The 24759-nt window shown below is 36.5% G+C and overlaps 1 protein-coding gene across 2 annotated transcripts in view; it reads left to right on the top strand.

Annotated features, from left to right (window-relative positions):
- Positions 1-24759, top strand: part of NAALAD2 (N-acetylated alpha-linked acidic dipeptidase 2) — a 68787-nt gene that overhangs the window by 33696 nt on the left and 10332 nt on the right. For both annotated transcript variants that reach the window (XM_058687508.1, XM_058687509.1), the window contains 10 exons: positions 1752-1837; positions 2123-2242; positions 2348-2430; positions 12592-12655; positions 13351-13418; positions 16534-16625; positions 17817-17907; positions 19356-19620; positions 22158-22239; positions 23585-23677. In XM_058687508.1, coding sequence (XP_058543491.1) covers positions 1752-1837; positions 2123-2242; positions 2348-2430; positions 12592-12655; positions 13351-13418; positions 16534-16625; positions 17817-17907; positions 19356-19620; positions 22158-22239; positions 23585-23677 — 1044 coding nt within the window. The remainder of the gene's footprint in view (positions 1-1751; positions 1838-2122; positions 2243-2347; positions 2431-12591; positions 12656-13350; positions 13419-16533; positions 16626-17816; positions 17908-19355; positions 19621-22157; positions 22240-23584; positions 23678-24759) is intronic.

The raw sequence follows: 24759 nt of genomic DNA, 5'->3' as shown, positions 1-24759 counted from the left end.
TGATAGGCAGAGGTAACTGATGGATGAGCTAAGGCCTTTCTTGCTTTTTCCTTAAAGGAGTTTATTCATTCACTTCACAAATATTTATTGAGCATTTACTATAACCTAGGTACTATTCAGCAGTGCACAAAACAGGCAAAATTCCCTCCCATGTGGGGCTTACATTGTCGTTCATTTTTTTTTTTTTTTTTTTTTTTGGAACATTATGAATTTGAAGTGATAATAGGACAAATGGATATTCTTTTAGAAACTTCTGGAGTCAATGGTATTAAAACTAGGAAGACTTAAGGATTAAATATGTGGACAGTCTATTTTCAGGTTTTGATTAAAATAGATTTTTTTTTTTCCGGGGTGCCTGGGTGGCTCAGTCGGTTGAGCGTCCGACTTCGGCTCAGGTCATGTTCTCACAGTTCGTGGGTTCGAGCCCCAAGTCGGGCCCTGTGTTGACAACTCGGAGCCTGGAGCCTGCTTTGGATTCATTGTCTCCCTCCTCTCTGCCCCTAGCCCACTCGCATTCTGTCTCTGTCTCTCTCAAAAATAAATACACATTAAAAAAAAAATTTTTTTTTTAAATAGATTTTTTTTCCTCATTCCTCATTTGTAACATTCGTATTTTCTTCATTTAATGACATAGTATCAATGGCTTGGGGTTTCTTACTAACCTTGGGCTTCTGTTTTTAGATATACATGCTAAAAGTGTTTCTGCTTTTTTGCTATTAGTTTTTATCTATTTGATATTTTAAATGAACATTTAAAAATATTTTTTTATCTGAATATGCATTCAGAAACACAATATACTTCTGGTGGGGAAAAACCAGAATCTGCAGTTAGCAATGTAAAGGTTTTGACAACCTCTTAATTCCTCCATTCATAAATAAACATAAATTAGAAACTGCTGAGATTCCTCTATCTACCCCACCCCCCATGGATAAAGATTTATTTTGTTTACTTCTGAAAAAAATGGCTCAGCATTTTCCCATATCATTTTGGGTTCATAAAATGTGAATGGCTTTTTTGTTTGTTTGTTTTTCTATTTGAGCTTGATTGAATTTTGCCTTGAATTATAATTTGGGAAGTTGTATTTCATGAACGGATACTTAAAATGCTGGCCCAAATCAGAATCAACAGTGATGGGCTAGAAAAGTTTCATCATACAGTTGTCTTATGCATTTTAGCAGGTGCTTCCCAAATTCCTATTTCCTTCCCAAATTTGCCATGTTTCTTTTTGGCAGCTCTCAGCCAGCTATTTAACAATGTACTGACTGAATAACCTTGAAGAAAGGTCAATAACCTTGAAGAAAGTTACTCATCAGCAGGAATTAATGTAAATACAAAGACCTACTTAAAAAATGCTTATTTGTTCTTTAACACATAATTGGCTGTCTTATTTTTGTAATTCATACAGTATACTTACAAAGTTTAGAATGAATACCCAAGACATTTTGAATAAGTATTTTGGACTTTATTAACAATATAGCTTTGTTGGAGGAGTAATAAAAAATATTGACATTCTATTTTTAAAATCTGACTTCAAGCATGCTTAAGTACTTAGGATTAAAATACATTAACCATTTGCAAATTGCACACATCAACAATATTAATGATTATAGAATTTAGGTTGTGGATGTATGGGAATTCATTGACTTATTAGAGTTTTCTGTAATTTTGAGATTTTTCATAATAAAACATTGGAACAAAACTGTTAGACATAATGCTCTACGTGAAGTAATTTATTCCCTTTGTAATCCTAGGAAGGTTAGAATGCATGTTCATAACACCAATAAAATTACAAGGATTTATAATGTGATTGGAACAATCAGAGGATCTGTGGAACCTGGTGAGTATGAATTTTTTAAACACTTCATTTTCACAAAGATTAAAAGAGTAAGAGATAAAAACCTTTAGTCAATAATTCTTTATTTCCCTTGAGTGATTAGAGACAACTACATTTGAAAAAAAAAAAAAATTGCACAACGCTAAAAGAAACCTGTACTTTGTAAGTGTTGATTTTTTTTTTCTATAGAAGAAACACAACCAAAAGGGAGTTTAATTTAAAGACACAAGTCACAAGTATTTGTAAGGTATTCAAAATTGTAGTTCTTTTGAACACATTATTTTCCAGACAGGTATGTTATTCTAGGAGGTCATCGGGACTCCTGGGTGTTTGGAGCTATTGACCCAACCAGTGGAGCTGCTGTTTTGCAAGAAATTGTCCAGAGTTTTGGAAAACTGATGGGTAGAGGTAAATGATGTTTCTTTGGTAGGTGATGACAAAACATGACTCACTTAATTTTCCTCTATTTTTAGGCACATGTGCGTAATTAATGTATGTTAACAATGATTGCAGGCTGGAGACCTAGAAGAACAATCATTTTTGCCAGCTGGGATGCAGAAGAATTTGGACTACTGGGCTCCACAGAATGGGCTGAGGTAAATATGGCCGGAGGTTCTTGTTCTTGATCAACAGGGAAACAAATACATGTATTTCAGGGTGATCACAGATAGATTCCATTAGCTAAAAATGGTTTTAGTTTGGAGAAAGACTCAAAAATTTAAGAAATTTTGTAAATGGAATTATTTTAGTAAATTGCCTTTCTGATTTCAGATATTTATTTCTTCTTTAGGTATGATTGATTTTCATTTCACACTGGTCCCAGATGCTTTATCTTTAAGTGTCTCTCCTAGACACCCTTCTTTCATCTTCCCTTAGCCTCCACATTGAGTAAGTTCTTTAATGTACAAGGTAAGGCCACACATTTTTGTCAAGACATGAACACTGTATGCTTGCTTTACCTGCACCATCTATTTATCTTTGGGTTGATATTTTATAGAATTGTTTTAAAGCATGTCATATATTTCTTGTTATTGTCTGGTTTTAAAATACTTTCCTCCTGGCTACTTACCTGTTTATTTTGAAATAATGTGAATGAAATAAACATGGGGGTGAAATCATACAGTTATTTCTCTGTTTTCTTATCCGTATATTCAATTGACATGGCAAAGTTTTGTTATCATTTTGGTAATTATCAATATGCATTTTGGAAGTAGACTGTTCATTTGGATGAATCAAATGTCCTCTACTTTAAGAAATGCAAATTCTTGTGAATGCATGTATATATAAATACGTGACTCTGTTTCTCTAATTTTACCAACTTACAGATCAAAAAAATCTCAGATATAAAATCAAACATGTACTTCACATTAGTCTAAATAAATCGGGGTTAAAAGACAATTTCAACACTGTTAATTCATGATAATATTCAGCAGCATACTTTTCTTAAGAATAGTTAAGGAATTTTTATTTCTACTCAAAATGTTATAATGGAAACTCTGACTATCTATAGAAGAGACAGCTACTATTTGGCCATTATGGGCAAGGGGAGAGAGGAAATAGTCCTCACTTGTGCCATAACCACTCACAGCTTTACATTTTTTATTATAATATATTTTATTTATTTAAGTTTATTTATTTTGAGAGAGAGAGAGAGAGAGCATGCATACTCAAGAGCAGGGGAAGAGTAGAGAGAGAAGGAAAGAGAGAGGGGAAAGAATGAGAACGTAACCCAAACTAGGCTCTGCACTGCCAGCATGGAGACCAATGCGGGGTTTGAACTCACGAACCGTGAGGTCATGACCTAAGGCAAAACCAAGAGTCAGATGCTCAACTGGCTGAGCCACCCAAGTGCCCCTATTCTTCTTTTTAAATTTAAGTATAGTTGATATACAGTATTAGTTTCAGGCACACAAACTGTGGATTGATAATTTTATACATTATTCAGTGCTTGCCACAGTAAGTGCAGTTACTACCATCTATCACCGTACAAAGTTATTATAATATTGACTATGCTGTACTTTACATTCATGACTTGTTTCTTATTTATAACTGGAAGTGTGTACCTCTTAATCCCCTTCACCTATTTTTCCCATTTTCCCACTCCCCTCCCTTCTTGCAACTACTAGTTTTTTCTCTGTATTTATTAGCCTTTGTTTTTTGTTTGTTTTGTTTTACTTTGTTTTACTTACCACATAAGTAAAATCATGTGGTATTTGTCTTTCTCTGACTTAATTCAGTTAGCATAATACCTCCTAGGTCCATCTATAGGTCCATCTACAATGTCACAAATGGCAAAATTTCATTCTTTTTTATGACTGAGTAGTATTCTCGTGTGAGTGTGTGTGTGTGTGTGTGTGTGTGTGTGTGTGTGTGTAGAGAGACACATCACATCTTCTTCATTCATCCCTTGATGGACTCTTAGATTGCTTCCATATCTAGGCTCTTACAAGTAATGATGTAATAAATATAGGGGTGCATATATCTTTTTTAATTTGTGTTTTTATTTTCTTTGGATAAGTACCCACCAGTGGAATTTCTGGATCATATGGTAGTTCTATTTTTAGTTCTCTGAGGAACTTCCACGCTGTCCTGTAGTGACTGCTCCAATTTCTGTTCCTACCACCAGTGCACAAGGGTTCCCTTTTGTCCACGTCCTCACTGATACTTGTTATTTCTTATCTTTTTGATACTAGCTATTCTGACAGATAGGAGATGATATCTCTTGTGGGTTTCATTTGCATTTCCCTGATAAATGATGTTGAGCATATTTTCATGTGTCTTTTAGCCATCTGTATGTCATCTTTGAAAACATGTCCATTGAGGTCCTCCACCCATTTTTTATTGGCTTATTAGGTTTTTTTTGTTGTTGTTGTGTTGTATCGGTTCTTTATACGTTTTGGATATTAATCCCTTCTTAGTACATAATTTGTAAATATCTTCTCCCATTCAGTAGGTTGCCTTATTGTTTTATTGATGTTTTTATTTGTTTGTTTTTTTGTTGTTGTTTTGCTGTGCAAAAGCTTTCTATTTTGATGGAGTCTCAATTGTTTGTTTTTGCCTTTGTATCTCTTGCCCAAGGAGACAGATCCAGAAAGATATTACTGAGGCTGATATCCAGGAGATTACTGCTTATGTTTTCTTTTAGGAGTGTTATAGTTTCAGGTCTTACATTTAGGTCTTTAATAAACGTTGAGTTTGTTTTTGTGTATGGTATAAGAAAATGGTCTAGTTTCATTCCTTTGCATGTAGCTACTCAGTTTCCCCAACACCATTTATTGAAGAGACTGTCTTTTCCCTATTGCATATTTTGCCTCCTTTGTCATAGAGTAATTGCCATTAAGTGGGTTTATTTTTGGCTCTGTATTCTGGTCCATTGATCTATGTGTCCTGTTTTGTTTTGTTTTGTTTTGTTTTTTTTGTTTACTTATTTTGGGAGTTAGTTTATTTTGAGGGAGAGAGAGAGAATGGGAGAGAGGCAGAGAGGGACAGAGAGAGAATCCCAAGCAGGCTCTGCACTGTCAGCACAGAGCCCGAAGTGGGGCTTGAACTCACGAACCATGAGATCATGACCTGAGCTGAAATCAAGCCAAATGCTCTACCATCTGAGCCACCCAGGCACCCCAATGTGTGCCATTTTTGTGCCAGTACCATACTGTTTTGATTACTATTGCTTCTTAGTGTAGTTTGAAATGTGGGATTATGATATCTCTAGTTTTGTTCTCTTTTCTTAAGATTATCTTGTTTATCTATAGTCTGTTGTGCTTCCATACAAATATTAGGATTATTCTAGTTCTGTGAAAAATGCTAAGTTACTGGTATTTTGATAAGGATTGCATTGCATCTGTAGATTGCTTTGGGTACTATGGACACTTAAAAATATTAATTAATCCATTCCACCAGCATAGTATATCTTTCCATTTGTTTGTGTTATCTTTGGTTTCCTTCACCAATACTTTCTACTTTTTAGAGTACAGATCTTTCACCTCCTTGGATAAATTTATTCCTAGGTATTTTCTTTTTGGTGTAGTTGTAAATGGGATTGTTTCTTTAAAATCTCTTTCTGCTACTTTGTTATTGGCATATAGAAACAACAGATTTCTGTGTATTAATTTTACATCTGGCAACTTAATCATTTATTAGTTCCATTAGTTTTTTGGTGGAGTCTTTAGGGTTTTCTGTATATAGTATCGTCATCTAGAAGCAGTGACAGTTTTCCTTTTCCTTACCAATTTGGATGCCTTTTTTTTTTTTTTTTTTCCCTTGTCTGACTGCTACAGCTAGGACTTCCAATATTATGTTGGAGAAACTGGCAAGAGTAAGCATCCTTGTCTTGTTCCTGATCTGTAGAGGAAAAGCTTTCAACTTTTCACCATTGAGTGTGAGGTTAGCTGTGGGTGTGTTGTTTGTGGCTTTTATTATGTTGAAGTATTTTCCTTCTAAACCCAGTTGCTGAGAATTTTTATCATGAATTTTGAATTTTGTCAAATGGTTTTTCTGCATCTATTAAGATGATGTGATTTTTTTATTCTTCATTTTGTTAATGTGTGTCACATTGATTTGCAAATATTGAACAACCCTTACATCCCTGGAATAAATCCCACTTGATCATCATAAATGATCCTTGCATTTTTGGTTTGCTAATAATTTGTTGAGAATTTCTGAATCTATGTTCATCAGGGATATTGGCCTGCAATTTTCTTTATTTCTATGTATTTATTTTTTTGTAGTGTCTTTTAGATGGTTTTGGTATCAGGGTAATGCTGGCGTCACAGAATGGGACGTTTTACTTCCTCTTCTCTTTTTTGGAATAGTTTAATAGTTTGAGAAAGATACATATTAGCTCTTTGTAAGTGTTTGGTAAAATATATATGTGAAGCCACTGGGCTGGCCTTGTGTTTTTTGGGAGTGTTTTTGTTACAGATTCAATTTTGTTACGAGTAATTGATCTGCTCAGATTTTTGATTTCTTCTGATTCAGTTTGAGAAGATTGTATGTTTCTAGAATTTTTTATCTGCTTCTTCTAGCTTGTCCAGTTTTTGGATATTTAATTTTTATAGTCTTTTATAATATTTTGTATTTCCATGGTGTTAGCTTTAACTTCTGTTTTGTTCATGATTTTGAGTCCTCTTTTTCTTCATGGGTCTGGCTAATGGTCAATCAATTTGGTTTATATTTTCAAAGAACCAGCTCTTAGTTTCACTGATACTTTCTCTCTTTTAAGTTTTTATTTCCTTTATTTCTGCTCTGATCTTTATTACTTCTTTTTTTCTACTAATTTTGGGTTTTGTTTGTTCTTTTTGGGTTTTGTTTGTTCTTTTTCTTTCTTTAAAATAAATTTTTTTTAATGTTAATTTATTTTTGAGAGAAAGAGTGTTGTGAGCTGGGGAGGGACAGAGAGGGAGACACAGAATCCGAAGCAGGCTCCAGGCTCTCAGCTGTCAGCACAGAGCCTGACCCGGGGCTCAAACTTACAAGCCATGAGACCATGAAGCCTGAGCTGAAGTTGGCTCCTTAACCAACTGAGCCACCCAGGCACCCCTGTTCTTTTTCTAGTAAGGTTAGATTGAGATTTTTCTTGTTTCTTGAGGTAGGCCATAATGTATTGCTATAAAACCTTCTTCTTAGAACTGCTTTTGCTCTGTGCTGAAAAATTGAATCATTGTTTCCATTTCCATTTGTCTCCAGGTATTTTTTTATTTCCTCTTTGATTCATTCATTGATTTATTCGTTGTTGATAGCATATTGTTTTAACCTCAACATATTTGTGTTTTTACCAGTTCCCTTCTTGTTATTGATTTCTAATTTTTACCATTGTCATTGGAAAAGATGCTTAATAGGATTTTAATCTTAAATTTATTGAGATTTGTTTTGTGATATAGCATATGATCTGGAAAATGTTGCATGTGCCGTTGTAAAGAAAGGTGCATTCTTCTATTTTTGGGTGGAATGTTCTGTATTTATCTGTTAAATCCATCTAGTCTAATGATTCATTTGAACCCACTGTTTCATAATAGATTTTCTATCTGGATAATATATCTATTGATGTAAGTGGGGTGTTAAAATCCCCAACTATTATACTATTACCATGGATTTCTACCTTCTTATGTCTGTTAACATTTGCTTTATATATTGCTTTATATGTTAGGTGCATAGATATTTACCATTGTTATATCTTCTTGTTGGATTGATCTCATTATGTGATGCCTTCTTTGTCTCTTATTATAGTCTTTGTTTTAAAGTCTATTTTGTTTGATAAAAGTATTACTACTCCAACTTTTTTTTTTTGTTTTTTTTTTTGCTTCCTCTTGCATGGATATCTTTTTCCATCCTTTCACTCTTTGTCTCTGTGTGTCTTTTGATCTGAGGTGAGTCTCTTTTAGACAGCATATAGATGGGTTTTGCTTATTAATCTATTCCGTCATTCTCTCTTGATTGGGGCATTTAGTCCATTTACATTAAGGTACTAATTAATAGATGTATACTCATTGCCATTTTGTTAATTGTTTTCTGTTCAGTTTTTTTCTGTTCCTTTGTTCTTCTCTTGCTCTCTTTCTTTGTGATTTGATGGTGTTCCTTTAGTATTATGCTTGGGTTCCTTTTTATTTTTGTGTATTCTAGGTTTGAGTTTGTGGTTATGGTAAAGTTGATATATAACCTCTTATGTATTAGTACTCTATAAGTTGATGGCTGCTTGGGTATGAATACATTCAAAAACACTAAATTTTTGACCCCCCCCCCCCCGATTTTATTTATATGATGTCATATTTTACATATTTTTCATACTGCCTACCTAATATTCTAAATATAGTTGACTTTATTATTATTGTCTTTTTAACCTTCATACTAGCTTTATAAGTGACTCATTTACTACCTTTACTATATGTTTGCTTTTACCAGTAGAAATTTTTCCTTTCATAAATTTTTTTCTAGTATGACCTTTTCTTTTCTAAAGAAGTCTCTTTAATGTTTATTGGAAGGCAGGTTTAGTGATGATGAATTCCATTAGCTGTTGTTCATCTGGGAAACTCTTCATCTCTTCATCAATTCTGAATGGTAAACTTGGTGCATGGAGTATTCTTGGTTATGTTTTTTTTTTTTTTCCCCACTTTTAGCACTTTGAATGTATCATGCCCCTCACATCTGGCCTGCAAAGTCTCCGATAAATCAGCTCATAGCCTTATTGAGTTTCCTTTGTATGTAAGTATTTGCTTTCCCCTTGGTGCTTTTAAGATTCTCTCTTTATGTTTTGACATCTTAATTATTATGTGTCTTGGTGTGGACTTCCTTGGGTTTATTTTATTTGGGGATCCCTGGTATTCCTGGATGTCTCTTTCCTTCCCCCAGTTAGGGAAGTTTTCAGCTGTTATTTCTTCAAATAAGTTTTCTGCTTCCTTCTCTCTTTGTTCTCTTTCTGGGAACCCTGTAATGCTGAAGTTGTTATGCTTAATGCAGTGATAGCTTAACCTGTCCTAATTAAAAAAAATTTTTTTTTCTTTTTGCTGTTCAGTTTGGTTGCTTTCCACAATCCTATTTTCTAGCTCACTGATCTGTTCTGCTGCCTCTATTCTGCTGTCATTTTAGTTATGGTATTTTTCAGTTCTGATGGTTCTTTTTTATATTTTCTGTCTCGTTGGAAGTTCTCACTGAACTCACCTATCCTTCTTTCAAGTCTGTTGAGCATCTTTATGACCATTACTTTGAACTCTTTCTCAGGTAGATGGCTTATTTTTGTTTCATTTTGCTGAGGTCCAGCCCTAGCAGGTCCAGGGGTTCCCAAAGGATGAATGGCGTCGGCGAAAATAACAAATGGACACAGACAATAGCAGTGTGTTAGACTGGTTGCTTTATTGTGGCAAACGTGGCATTTTATGTGTTAGCAATTTCTTTGTAGAGTGCATCATCTATGTTTTTCAGCATTACCTAATTCTAAATATGTTTCTTTGTGTAATCACCCAGTAAGGAACAACATAGTTATTTTCTTGTAACATTCCCTCCTGCCCTTTTGCTTATTAATTTCTTCATACTATTTTCATTATGAATCTACATTTGTCTATAAAGCATTTGCCTTGCTATTTTCATGAAAGGTCATCTATCCCTCAACACCTCAAGTGGAACGTTTACAGGGATATGACTTCTTAATTGTTCCTTTGAACCATTTGCAATACAAGGAACAAAAGTATTCTCTTTGGTCTTGGGTGCCGGGAGGGAGCCAAGAGGGCCCTGGGAACCCACGCCTTATGCGTTCCCAGAGAGACAATGTATGCCTAGGAGCTAATGAACCATTCTGTACCTTAACCCACCAGGTCAAGTTATCATCTGGAATGCCTCCTGGGGGCCAAGTGGGTCTAGGGTTTGGAGTAACTTGTATCCATGGATACATTCCTTTGTTGGCCGGGTGGGGATTTCAAACCCATTTGTCCCCCTCCTTGGCTGGGAAATATATGGTGCTATCCTTCCTTTAGGTGGGGGACAGGCAGGCAGGGGTGGCACCGGCTGGGTATAAGGTTTCATTATCCATCTTCGGATTCTCATGGTTTTTCCCAGAGGGAGTTTATATATCCCCGAGTTTGCCCCCATGGGTTTATTTTGATTCATCAATGCTAATTAGACTATGGGGATGGCCATGATGAATAACAGGAGGGATACTGGTAGCTTCCCATTCAAAGGGTCGCTGTGCATTGCCCTCTGCCAACCACCCACGCTATGCCATCAGGAAGGCTGGATGGATCGGCTCCCGGCATCATTTAGTTCTTTTTTTGAGGTCTTGTTCTTTTGTTTAGAACATCTTCCTCTGTCTCCTTTGTCTGACTTTGTTTGTTTCTATGAATTCTGTGGAATGGGTACCTCTTCCAGTCTTGAAGGAGGAGCCTTATAGAAGAATGTCTCCTGTGTAGACTGTGTACTTGGTGGCTTTGGCTGGCTGGTTGGTGCTGGCTGGGCATTGGCTGGGGCCCTCTACACAGAGGCACCCTGTCAGGTCAGCTGGAGCAAGTGTAACCCATGGTTCCTGGAGTGCTTTGCACTATGGTCACCTTGGAGGGTCAGCTGACATGAAGCAGACTCAGGCCAAGGGTTTTTGGGGTGCTCTACATTGGGAATGCCTTGGTGGGATGGCTGGAGATGGCATGGGAGCAGGCCAGATATGACATGGTGCTTTGTGCCTGGGGCACCTTGATGGGACAGCTGAAGCTGGTGTGGGTTAGAGGACTGAGTAATCTGACCCTGGAGAGAGTTCTAGCAGTTACACCCATTTGGCAGACATTCTATGGTTGGTAAATGGATTTCCTTCACTTAATAATCTAGTTTCCCTTTATTTTATTTTATTAAAAAATTTTTTTTAAACATTCACTTATTATTGAGAGACAGACACAGAGGGTGAGCAGGGGAGGGGTAGAGAGAGGGGGAGACACAGAATCCGAAGTAGGCTCCAGGCTCTGAGCTGTCAGCACAGAGCCCGACGTGGGGCTCGAACTCACGATCTGTGAGATCATGACCTGAGCAGAAGTCAGTTGCTCAACCAACCGAGCCACCCAGGTGCTCTCTAGTTTCCCTTTAAATTACTGTTTGTTTTGTTCTCCTGTGTCCCAGGGTAGGTGACTCTGTCCATCGGCCCCTCAGTGATATCCCTCTCTACTCTAGGTTGCCACATCGGGTGGTTGTTCTCAATGTTACTGTGTGTCTGTCTTTCCTACCCTTCTTTATGTGGTCCCTCTATTCTTTGTCATGCAGAAGTTGTTCAGTCAGCCCTCAGTTCTTCTTTAGGAAGAGTTGCTCTGTTTGTAGGTGTAGATTTGGTGTGTCTGGGAACTGAGTTCAAGGTATTTATATGCGTCTATCTTGGACTGTGTCCTATTATACTGTGTTCTTATGAGGTAGCAAGCTAGAGAGAAGTAAAAGGCTCTCTCAGCATATCCCATCTGTGTGATAGTAGTGTGTGTGTGTGTGTGTGTGTGTGTGTGTGTGTGTGTTATAGTGAGAGGAAGAGACTATCCTAATGGCTTTCCTTCTCTCCATCTAGTTTTTTTTCTATCCTCCTTTTGAAAATTATTTTTCTTTGCATCTCCTCTTTTAAAAATAGATAAATGGAGGGGCACCTGGGTGGCTCAGTTGGTTGCGTGCAACTCTTGATTTTTGGCTCAGGTCATGATCCCAGAGTCACGGGATCAAGGCCTGTGTCAGGCTGTGTGCTGATAGTGCTGAGCCTGCTTGGGATTCTCTTTCCCTGTCTCTGTGCCTCCCCTGCTTGTGTGCACGTGCACTCTAAAATAAAATACTTTAAAAAAATAGATAAATTGACTCTATTTCTGACTTTTAAAATTATACTTGGGTTTCCAGCCTCAGTAGCTCTCTCAAACTTCAGTGTATGTAAGGATTTCCAGGGATACCTTTTAGAAAATACAGATTTCCAGGCCTTTCAGAAATTTTTAATCAGTACATCTGCTGTGGGGCCCAAAATCTGGGAGCCTCACCCCTTCATATTCTAATGCAAGGAGTCAAGGAACCACACTGTGAAAATAGTTTTTTTCTGAGAATCCTTGCTATTGCTATAAATAGTAGCTACACATATTTTTCTTTTTTACTTGTGTTAATGTTGTCAACCAACCAGTTATCTGCATTTTCTCATAAATTATGGCAAAGGCATAGATACTGGATTCATAAAGGTATCTGTAGACCACCTTTATACTAAATTGATTTGCTTATTTATTTCCACAATTGTAAATATTGTGAATTAAATAACAACTTTGCTTCAACTGTAGGAGAATGCAAAAACACTCCAGGAGAGAAGCATTGCTTATATCAATTCTGATTCATCTATAGAAGGTAAATCTTACTTCAGATTATTAAACAATGCATCATCTTTTAGTCTGCAAATTGTAACTAACTTGTAAACTAAGATTATTCTCGTCCCATGAAATTCCTCAATAGTACCTCCATTTTCCACTTTACCACAGAGAAAATGATTATGATTCAAATGAATCAGTATGAGTCATAACTGAGCTACTGATTGTAATTTCTTTAGTATGTTTGCCCTTTGCCTATCTTGAATTACTACTTAAAACTCTAGTATTAACCATATTCTTCCTGTGGAGATATTAAAAGAATTTGGCTACAATATTTCAGAAGAATGTTTTACGGAATATTCCACATAGAAATACTTTATGGGAGCAATTTGAAGTGAGTACATACTACAGACTTTGCTTGGAAGCTGACATACGACACTTGTGTCTCTAGGCTTTCTTTGTATTACTTCTAGATGAATGTCAGAGCATACTTCTGAGGTACTGAAATGCTCTGGTCTAATGTCTTGATATACACTGTCGAATTGATGGAGTAAATATGAATGGCATAGCCTTATCACTTCCTTTGCCAAAGCCCCCCTCGAAAGATACCACCTTAAGAATGATGCTATTTGATTTCAAGACTATACATTGTTTATAATTAGAAATAGTTAGAATTAGACTTCTCTTGGAATCTCACCTGGAAGTATTAAAATACATTGTATTTTATTTTTTCAGGCAATTATACTCTGAGAGTTGACTGTACACCCCTTCTTTACCAATTGGTGTATAAACTGACAAAAGAGGTATATAAATAGATGTCTTAATGTTTTCTGATGAATAGATAAGTGGATAACACTTGTTTTCTTAATTAGTGGTACTGATTTTTAAACTGGTAACTGATTTGTATAAGTAAGAAGTCAGAAAAAAACCTTTAATACACTATTTATATGACCTATGTATAAAAACAGCATTGCTAATCTTTCTAATAGTAGTTATTATTGTATACACTGTTGCCATGTAGAGGGTATACAGTTTCATTTGGCAGAGGAATTTCGATACAACAGAATGAGCTAGAATGGAGAAAGCCTTGGGTTCAAACCCTATAAAATGAATTCCAGCAGCATCAATGATAAAAGGACATGGTCACTGAATCCAAATACTTCGCAATCTAGAGAGGATACACACTTGTAAGTGAGGAATTACACGTCAGTAGAATATTGGATACTACAAACAATGGAGAAGAATTATGGAATAGAGAAGCTGAAATTCTGGGGTGGTTGGGGAAGCATCAGAAGATGTTTACAGAATAATTAGTTCTTGGGTTGTAAAATGGAAGGGTGTGAAAGTAAGAGAGAAGGCATTCTCAGCAGAGAACACCGTAACCTGAAAAAGATGTGGAGACATGAAAGAAAATATTTCCTGAACTGTAGGTGGTTCAGGGTGACATAAGTATAAGGTTTTGGTGGATAAATGGTAAGAAATGGAGCAGGACAAATAGGCCAAGGTCAGAAATATGGTGATGGGAAAATTAGAGAATCTTTTTTTTTTTTTTTAAGAGACCTGGAAGATCATTTCTTCCTTTTATTTGTTTTAACTTATTTATTTTTAAATGTTTATTTTTGAGAGAGCGAGTGAGAGAGCACATGTGCATGCACGTGGGGCAGAGAGAGGGAGACACAGAATCCAAAGCAGCCTCCAGGCTCTAAGCTGTCAGCACCTATCTGATGTGGGGCTCGAATTCATGAACTGTGAGGTCATGACCTGAGCCAAAGTCAGATGCTTAACCGGCTGGGCTGAGCAACCCAGGGGCCACAGAGAATCTTTAACAAGGTTATACATTATCATATTTGTTCATTAGAAAGACCACTCAGTATCAGTGTAGTGAATAGATTAAGCTGTAGCAAGTCTAATAGCAAAATGGAAATAATTCTTACAGGAATTTTGTGAATATTATTGATAAAAAGTACTTTGCACTCTACTCTAAAAATGACATATATCTTTAATTTTTGTGTACTTCATTTAAATGGTTCATTATAGAATTTAGTTACCAAATACAAATCTTTAAAGTATGTTATCACTTAGATTACAATGTGAAGTAGGTGTCACTTCTCTGTAGGTACTATTTTCCACTCTCCCTTAATATTACCCTTTCCTTTTTCCCATTAAATGCCTTTAAAAACCAGTTTTCCCAAATGGGAGTGCTCTCATCATTCCCATCCCAACTCTCAACATATTGGGTAGCTTATGTTCTTGATACTTTTATTCGAATGTCCCATTAAAACATCTAAAGCAAGCTGTAAGGAAAATTCTGAGAGAATCCTGCTCAGGACATGCATTTATGCTTTGTGCTGTCCTCCAGAGATGGCTCCTGCCTTTGATATCAAGGATAGTTAATAATTTCAGGGCCAATAGGGAGAAGTTGAGGTCTATGCCCCTTTGTACACAGGCAGATGCTTCTCCACGGCCATACCAAAACCTGGTAGAAAAAGACTTCTGTGAACGGACGATTACCATTTCAGCAACCTCTAGGATGTGTTGGCAGAGGCAAACCATGCTGGTGGCAGGAGCGCAGGATGGGAGTGGTAGAGAGGGCAGAGCTTAGGGACTGGGCAGCTGCCCGATTTAAGAACTGGGACAAGGTGTTGAAAATACCCAAGGGTCAGCATTTGTGACAAGACAGCAGAGACAGAAAGTATGCTCTAGGGGGTACAGGCTAGAAGGACTCAGTTCTGGGTAGCGCTAGACTGAAATTGTGATTCCAGAAAAGGAGAGGGTTTTTCAGGGAATTCGGTCTAAGCAGGATGTAGGAATTCGAGCAGGTTCTCAGCCATTGCGAGTTGGCGGGAGCAGAGTCGAGTAGAACCCAGTCAGTTGGCGGGAAAGGAGTAGAACGTCGCTGCTGCTGCAACATGCTGGTGGGCAAAGGAAGGACGTGGAGAGCCAGGACTGCCTTTAAGCTGCGGGCTCATGTGCAATGATGAGGCAACAACCCACTCTGTATAAAGGCCACAGAAAATATCAGAGGAATTGATGTTTATGTTAAGATGGGGACCATTATCCCCATTTCCACAGCTGAGAAAACTAGCGTTTGAAGAGGGGAAGCAACGCACCATAGGTTATGATGCTTTCAGAGCTGCGTGAGGAGGGTATGCCTTTTTCTGAACAAAGCAGAGCTACAAACACAAAATTCAGGCAATACGTGTGTTCATGAGGATCTAAAACAGGCACCTCAGCCTTCACAGTCCACACTCTACCTTGTGGCCCTGCCGAAGATTGGAGAGAGCAGAGTGTAAGTTAATGGCCGTACCTTTAATGGGGGCAGTAAAAAAGGTTCTTGTATTCATAGAAGCTCTTAAAATCCCCAAAGAGAAATGTGAGGTTATGCAGAGCTTTTAAAACCCATCAGATTCCAACTTGGTTTGAATACAATTGGACTTTCCAACAGCAGTTCCTCCTTTCCCCTCGGGCTCTGCAAAACCAGGATTTACATTGCCCTTGTCAGGCTTAGATGCTTCAGCCACATCTGCCACCCTGAGGCCTCTCTTTAAAGGTCTTTTAGGACAGAAGCAACTTACTTACGTAAATCTTGTATCCAAGTTTTCCCCCAGTGACTTACTCAAGGACATCTAAACTGCTAAAAATTAAACTGATAACATTTGTTATAAATCTGCAACTCTATTAAAAAAGTTTACCAAAATAAGCCAGAGATTTTTATCTCACGTACATGGCAAAATTATCAATAGGCAGGCAACAAAAATGAACATGAATTTGGTTGTATTCTTTTGTCATTTGCTTGTTTTTCTATGAAGAACATGATATATGTCCATATAGTTAGAAGTTGATAACCTATGGTTTTATTATTGACATAAATTTAGTTGCTTCTGCCTCTAATTCCCAATATTTGATGTTTCTTTCCAGATATCCAGCCCAGATGATGGTTTTGAGAGTAAGTCTCTTTATGAAAGCTGGTTGGAAAAGGACCCTTCATCTGAAAATAAAGATTTTCCTAGGTGAATTACTTGTATATTTTCTACCGTTAGGATCAATTGTGAATTCCCCTTTGCCCGTTGTTTCTCCAGAAATGCAATTCTCAGCTGTGTCAACAATGTGAGTAGAAGAAAGATAATCCCAAAGAATCCCTGTGTAGCCTTCAATTTGCTAATGGTACAGAATAGCCAAGTCTTTGAATCTATAATAAATTCTACTTTTGCAAATGTTTAGCCAAAATTATTTTGCCACATTATCAGGTATTATTTTGCATTTTTGTATTAAATTTTAGATATTATTCAATGCATTAATGTGACACCAAATGATGATGAAATATGGATTATTTGCTTCTAAGTTTAAGGGGCATTATAAGTCACTACCAAATTGTGTCTTTACCTGTAATGAATATAGAATGTATTAATTTTTTACTTCTCATTCACAAAACAGTTTTCTTCAATTTTTTTTCTCCTGCAATACTATTTCTATAAACCAGCAGATGATGGTAACAGTTAATAGCTCCATTACATACTCCAAATAAGTCTTGTGAAAGTTTGTTTCCATTGTAAAAGTTTTACATGATTAAAAAAAAAAAAAACTAGAGTTAAAAAAAAAGGTTTTTAAAATACCTACATCTCAAAAACACATTGGAAGTATGTATTTTCTAATACACCTATAATTTTCTTCTTTGCTTACCATTTTATCATAAATTTTCCCATGTTATTGCATATATATTACATATGTATGTATGTAGTGGTTTCTTAACTACATGCAAAAAAATATATTGTAATTTCATTTTCTAAATAAGGCATAGATTCTTCGTGATCCTAAATACACTTTATCATGGCAGTTTTCTTACTATAGTTCTGAGGGTAGTGACCAAATTTTATTTTTCTCTTTTTCCTCTCTATGTAAACATTCTAAAAGACTGACGATGTGAAAGAGACCACAGTCACTAGGCTGCTGTCTTCGGTGGCACTGTTCAACTGTGACTGTAGTCAGTGCAGATTTACAGGTTTAATGCAGCAATTTCCGGCATGTGACAGGAAAGTAGCTTGGGGTGGTGTACCTTCTAATTTTTGTAAATGTGCTGTGCAATTCCTTGCTATTCCTGGGACAGGATTCATTTTTCTATTTCTTTAACTTCATATTTTTTAACTTATGCATTTGTAATATCCTTGTGTGTGTGTGTATACACATTTATATCCTACATCTAGAATCAACAAGCTGGGATCTGGAAGTGATTTTGAAGCTTACTTTCAGAGACTTGGGATTGCTTCAGGCAGAGCCCGTTACACTAAGAACAGGGTAAGCCATTTCATTATTTTGGATACATAGCATTTTATCCAACTTCTTGTTAGGAATTTTAAACTGTTTAGTTGTTTGGTACCAGGGCACCAGGTCATGTGGCCTGGGAAGAATTCCAGGGCTGGAGGCTGACTTCATGTCTCTTTGTAGATGGACTAGGAATTAATTTGGGTTATTCAGTGAATTTTCCTTGCAGGATTATTCAATGAAATGGTAGCTGGGCGATTACTGCCAAATGCTTAGCTGGTTAGCAGAACCAAGTAGTGCACATCCCTGTTCTCATTCAGGCTTTATTGGAAAATCCCATTCTCCTCCACTTTTCCTGAGGAAAATGTGCATGTGAAGAACCTGTTTTGGTCACAGGGAATGCTAGGCCACGAGTCTTTACTGTCAGTAGCCCCTCTTCACATCCTCACTCCTGCCTGTCATCTGAGTCCAGGGCTCCTGAGTAGGGAATAAAACAAGTTCCTCCTGATTTTTAAGTCGATTAACTTTACTGATCAGTTTGCACCATTGCCATTCAAACACACTGATGATATGTATTTGAATATGCCAACATGTGCCATGTTTGCTTGTCTAGGTTATAAATTATGTGATAAACCAAACTGAAGATTACATCAGCAAACCCAGATTTGTCACAGATTTTAATAATTTTCAAATCATAATTGCAATACACAGTCTTGCTTGCCTAGAATACATACCTTTTGTAAATCTGATTCTCCAGAATCAGAGAACAGAGATGAAAGCAAAATAAATCTGTATCCTGATACTCATTAAACTCTTTCAAGGCCTGTTCACTTTTATATTCTGTCATCAATCTGAACACAGTTGTCTAGTTTCTAAGAAATTGCAGATTAAAAGCAGGACATTAGACAGGAGAGAGACTGACACAAGGATTCGCAGTAAAAATGTTCACCTTATAGCAAAGTAGCATATAGGTAAAACTAAACTTAGGAAAGGCAGACCTAGGGAGTAAAACAAATATTTCTATAAAATACTTCTATGTAATAGTTTACAGTGGTAGCCCTTAACTGCATAATAAAGGTTAGATGGCATTTGGTTATACAGTTTGGGAAGGCAGAGAAGGTGCTTAAATGTAGATTCTATACAGATCTTAGCTGCCCAGAACCTTTCATTTCCAATCAATTGATAATTGTAAACTGTGTTAATATGCAATTTGAGTATGTATGCCTTAATTTCAGTTATCAGAAATACAATAACAATTTTGAAGTATTTTGAATGAAGATTACGTGAATGATAAAAGTAAAATTTTAAATGGGTGAATAGTTGGTCAAAGTGTTAGATTTTAACTTTTTGCTTCATGATAAAACTCAGAGTTCCACATGGTTGTATTTTTTTTTCTGCATTTTTAAGATTACATAAATAATATAATTGGAGTATTTAATGTTTGTCTATATTCAGTACCTACCCATATTTTGTTTCCCCAGAAAACAGATAAGTACAGCAGCTACCCGGTATACCATACAATTTATGAGACGTTTGAATTAGTAGAGAATTTTTATGACCCTACTTTTAAAAAACAGCTTTCAGTGGCTCAGTTACGAGGGGCACTGGTTTATGAGCTTGCAGACTCTAAAATCATTCCTTTCAATATTGAAGACTATGCAAAAGCTTTGAAAAACTATGCAACAAGCATCTACAATTTATCTAAGAAACATGACCAACGATTGAGAGACCATGGAGTATCATTTGGTAAGAATGGCTGGGTATATTTTATAATCTGAGTTAGAGCTTTCAGATATCGTCTCCGACTGTCATCACTGCACACTCTTTCATCCTAGAATACATCCTTGCGTTACTTAAGTTTGATTTCTAGGAAAAAACTTGAAACACCTTTAAAGAATGTCATTTAAACTGGTATTTGTAGGATGAATTTGTTTTGCTAAGTTAGTGCTATGAACATTGGGTTGGTTAATATTTTCCCTATATTGCTGCCTTTAGAAATATTTTTGCTGTTAAAAGAACAATACTATAAAAATACAATACTGCACAAAGATGGGAAAATAGAGAAAACCGATTCCTCTACATATATAATTATTGTATATTTTTGTTTACATGGAGATTTTTTTACCTGGTTTAAGCATTGTTTCACTTTGTGTATTTTATATTCATTTTATATTCACATTGCCATTTTGTGGTTATTGTTATGTACTATGCTATCTCCAACAAAGCAGGGATGAAATATAGTATGGTACAAAGGACTGAGCATTGGGTCTAGAAGCAGTTACCTGGTTCAAATCCCGATTCTAATATTTAGTCATTGTGTGATGTTGGAAAAGTTACATGACCTTTGTCAATTTTCCTCTGAGTGAAATGGTAAAGAATATAATGTTTCCAAGACTGCTGTGGGACATTCAGTTGGTTGGATATATAGACACAGTGGTGAGTCTCATAAACGTTACCTACTAGTACTGTTTTACTATAACCATTTTCTTTTAATCTGGGAGTAGATATTCTTAGTACATACCAGAATTATCAAGTATGTACTCAGTGTCTACTGTCTACTGTGTTATTTCCTGGGAGATACAAGAATGTTTAAAAAATAATCATTGTCCTCAAAGAGCACAGGCTCTCACGTGAGGGAAAAGACAAAAGTGCCAGGGACAAGCTGTTATAGGACGCTACAGAGAGTACTGTAGGGACACAGAGTAAGTAGAGAGAAGTCAGCAATGGCTTTGGAATATTGCATACAAATTAGTAATCTTCAAAGTCATGAGCAGCAGGTACTATGATCTAGATAAAGTGATACAAAGAAAATCTAGGAAACTGTATTTACATCAGTGATTGGAGAGTCTCTTTAACGAGGCAAATGAAATCGGAATAAGCAGAGCCGACAGTGAGATAGACATTCACAGTTCTGTGGCTCGCCAGCATCCTCTTCTTTTCCTAGATGCCCCGATTTTCTTTTGGTGAATTACCTTTTATCACTTTAAGTCAGGATCCAACCGAGAGAGAAAGCACACAGTTACAGGTGAAGGCCACTCTTCACACAAAGTGACTTAACCTACTCTATTAATGCCCCTTTTCCCCCATATTTTCACCCTCTCCACCTCAGTGGCAATATTCCATCCACGTTAAACCATCTTGTAACTTTCTTATAAACATTTCTTCTACCTAATGTACCCTACTCCCTTCCCAATCAAAATTCTTCATTTAGTGCCAGGCAAAAAGCAGTCCCTAACATGTTTTAATGAATGAATGATGGATAGGATGGATATGTAATTTACATGGTCTCCAGTTCTCTACTTCCTTCTACCAATCTAGTACTGTCCTATCTTTCTAACACTCTACTGAAATTGCTTTTGCCAAAGTTATTCACCTGTTACTAAATACCAGGCACACGTTTTATTTCTTATCCAATTTGACTATTGTGGTTCATTAGAAATTTAAAATTCTTTCCTCAACACTCTTTGGCTTCAAAAATATCTATTATTAGATTATTTTGTACTTGGCTTTAAGAATAGCAACAGTAATTAGAGCTTAAAGGATATCTAGGGCTAAAAAAGACCTTGTCTTTTATATTGAAAGTAACTATTTACTAGCTGTGTGACCTAACAGAAATCCTGTGGAGCAGTAAGTGCTTTCTCTGCCAAATGAATATTGTATTACCTGTATCACAGGATTAATGAAGGAAATCAATGATTTATGCTAATGTTCAGTTTAGAAAAGATGGAAAATGATATAAGTTGTTGTAATAAAAAAATATGTTGAGAATCTTCTCACTTCTTAGAATCTATGTTAACTAAAGAAAAGCTTGACTAGACCAGACCTGATCCTGTTTGAGTCCACATACACCAGCTTGTCACAGGTTGCATTTAAACAAGATCTTAAATGCACTGCTTAAAAAGAGGGGTTGGTTCACATTGATTTATTCTCTAATTATTGCAGGAACACAGCTCAATTTATAGCTGTATCCAGCATCTAGCATATAGAAGTTGTATTAATATACAATGAATGAGTATCTACATGAATGGTAAATTAGGAGTTAAAATAATTATGTCCTAGACTCTTGAAAGTTCCTTCATGAAGAACCAATTTAGAAATTTTGTTTTATCCATTGTCTCTGTTACAATATTTTCTGATCTTCATGGATCTACAAAAAGGCTCAGTAGAAAAACAGTTTTAATATCTATTCAGTCCTGTCAGCCTGGAATGTGGAGGGCAGGGAAGTAAACATCTGAAATAAGAAGCATTTACTAATATACCTTCCACTTTTCTATTTTTAAAAGATTCTTTATTTTCTGCTGTGAAAAACTTCTCAGATGCTGCTTCAGATTTTCATAGAAGACTCACAGAAGTTGATCTTAACAAGTAAGTTTCAAATGTAAAGTTTCCTATTTTGAAAAGTAATCTAGTTACTAGAGTGAATCATGTACACTTACCTAGGCAGGCAGCTCTAAGTCACTGCTACCCAAATTAAGGTCTGTAACTATAGCATCAGCATCACTTAGGAGCTTGTCATCACACGTAGAATTCTGCACTTTAACAAGCTCCCAGGATGGTCAGTATTCACATTGAAGTTTGAGAAGGAGTGCTCTATCTGGTAGACTAAAAACCCCTCCCAAGACAAGGGCCAGCCTCATGCCTTTAGGAGTCTGCATAAGAATTCTGAGTGTAAGTCATCATTCCGTGGGTAAATGCACTTGTGGTATATTTTACTAATGTCCCAATACTTCTATGACCAGAGTAGGAATTCTTTTACTGATAGAATTTTTGCCACTTTTAGATTGAAATATAATTTGAAAAGTTCTATTCAAAGCATTATTTAACAAGCATAAACTGTCCTGTCACATTTACTTTTTCAGATCCAATTAGAGTAAGCTCTCCCACTACCCATAATTGGCAGAAAGATTATCCATTCTGAGGGGCTTCTCTCTCCTTTGGATTGTAGGAAAGCCCAGAGAATTTGTGTAGCACCCCAGGAAGAGTTGGCAGATGCCAAGTGTGAAAGGGGATTCCCAGCCCATGATGGGCAACTTCCTGCAGACTGGCACTCTTCCTGCAGACTGCTGCGACCTTCCTTCATTTGTTGTTGTTCAGCCTTTATTCTGCAACTTTCTTCCACAGTGGAACTGAATGGCTTATCAACAACTGATAGTACACCCAGTCAGCCTTTGCAGGAGGCCTGGCTGTCCTCCTAGAGAGAATTAAAACTTTTAGTTCTTTCTGTGGTCTTGAAAAACAAAAGAAGGGGCGCCTGGGTGGCGCAGTCGGTTAAGCGTCCGACTTCAGCCAGGTCACGATCTCGCGGTCCGTGAGTTCGAGCCCCGCGTCGGGCTCTGGGCTGATGGCTCGGAGCCTGGAGCCTGTTTCCGATTCTGTGTCTCCCTCTCTCTGCCCCTCCCCCGTTCATGCTCTGTCTGTCTCTCTCTGTCCCAAAAATAAATAAAAAACATTGAAAAAAAATTTAAAAAAAAAAAAAAAAAAAAAAAAAAGAAAAACAAAAGAAGCCATCTCTAGTAGGTCTCTCTTACTCTGAATATTAGAAAGATGACCCTCTTGTTATATGTAGCTTACATATAAAGCATTACTGTTAATACGTATTTTCTTAAAAGCCTATGTATTTTAGAAGTTTATTTTTCCATGCCTTATGCTATATTATTTTAAACTATAGCTCCATGAAAGAGTTACAGTTACCTATTTCTTATTTTCAAAGTCCTATTGCAGTGAGAATCATGAATGACCAATTGATGTTCCTGGAGAGAGGATTCATCGATCCTCTTGGTTTACCAGGGAGGCGGTTCTATAGGTAAGGAAGCAACATGTGTTCCACTAAAGGATATTAAATACTCCAGTGTGACCAAAACCAGCATATCCAAAGTCTGCTTTAAACTGTTGCCATCAGATGAACGGAAGGTGAATATGCTGAGAAGAATATGGGTAAGATTATGCATTAGAACAGTGTAACTTGTAGTATCAGAAAAATTAATTTCATGTTGTTTACTGCTTTGCTACAGATGTAAATGATAGTTGAAAAATAACCTGTAAATATAAAGGCTATTAGTATCTTAGAGCTTGTGTAGTTCAAATTTCTACATTAATTTTTTCTATAGGATCTGAGGTAAGTAGCTTGTCTAGCCTCTGAATCTTCCAATTGTAGGAAGCTTACCACCTCATGAGGAAGTCCATCCCATTTTAAGAGAGGTCTACTTTAATAGAATTTTTTCTTCATAAGGTCTTTTCCCCTGTAATTTTCTCCTTCTAATCCTATCTACTCTCCAAAATCAAATAGAATAAATCTAGATCTATTTCCATGTAACATTTTAGGTTTTTAAAGATGGCTGCCATGTTCTGAAGAAATATCCTTTTTGCATCTGTATTTCTATGTCAAGTTTTCTTTCAGTATCTTGGCTGTGTGCTTGGGCAGACTCCAGTTTCTTAAGATACCTCTTAAACTGTGGTTCCTTGGTGAAAATTTACGAGGCTGTTTATCATCAGATAACCTATGCCACAGACAGTTCTATATGTTAGCTTTCTTATAAATATTAGTGACTAGTATTAATATTTAATTAGAAGCACAGGCTTTTTTAGAGCCCTGCTATGGCTCGTACTAAGTAACCTGGGCAAAATACTTCTCTAAAGCTCATTTTCCTTAGCTGGTAAAGGAGATACCTGCTTTCACCCCATAGGTTTATATATTTCAGGCATGTGGAAGATTGAGCTCAGAGAGGGATACATTCAGTAAGTGGCTATTTTCAGAAAATGATAATTCATATAAATAATAGCAGCCATCAGTTAGGTATTTACATGTCGAATTAAAAGCAAAAAGCAAAGCTACATGTTAATCCTCTCCTGCCTGTATTTGTATTTTATAAGCAAAATGTCTCTATT

This window comes from Neofelis nebulosa, chromosome 10, assembly GCF_028018385.1.
Source record: "Neofelis nebulosa isolate mNeoNeb1 chromosome 10, mNeoNeb1.pri, whole genome shotgun sequence".
In the NCBI taxonomy this organism is placed as follows: Eukaryota; Metazoa; Chordata; class Mammalia; order Carnivora; family Felidae; genus Neofelis; species Neofelis nebulosa.
This window is presented reverse-complemented; position numbering and strand designations above follow the sequence as displayed.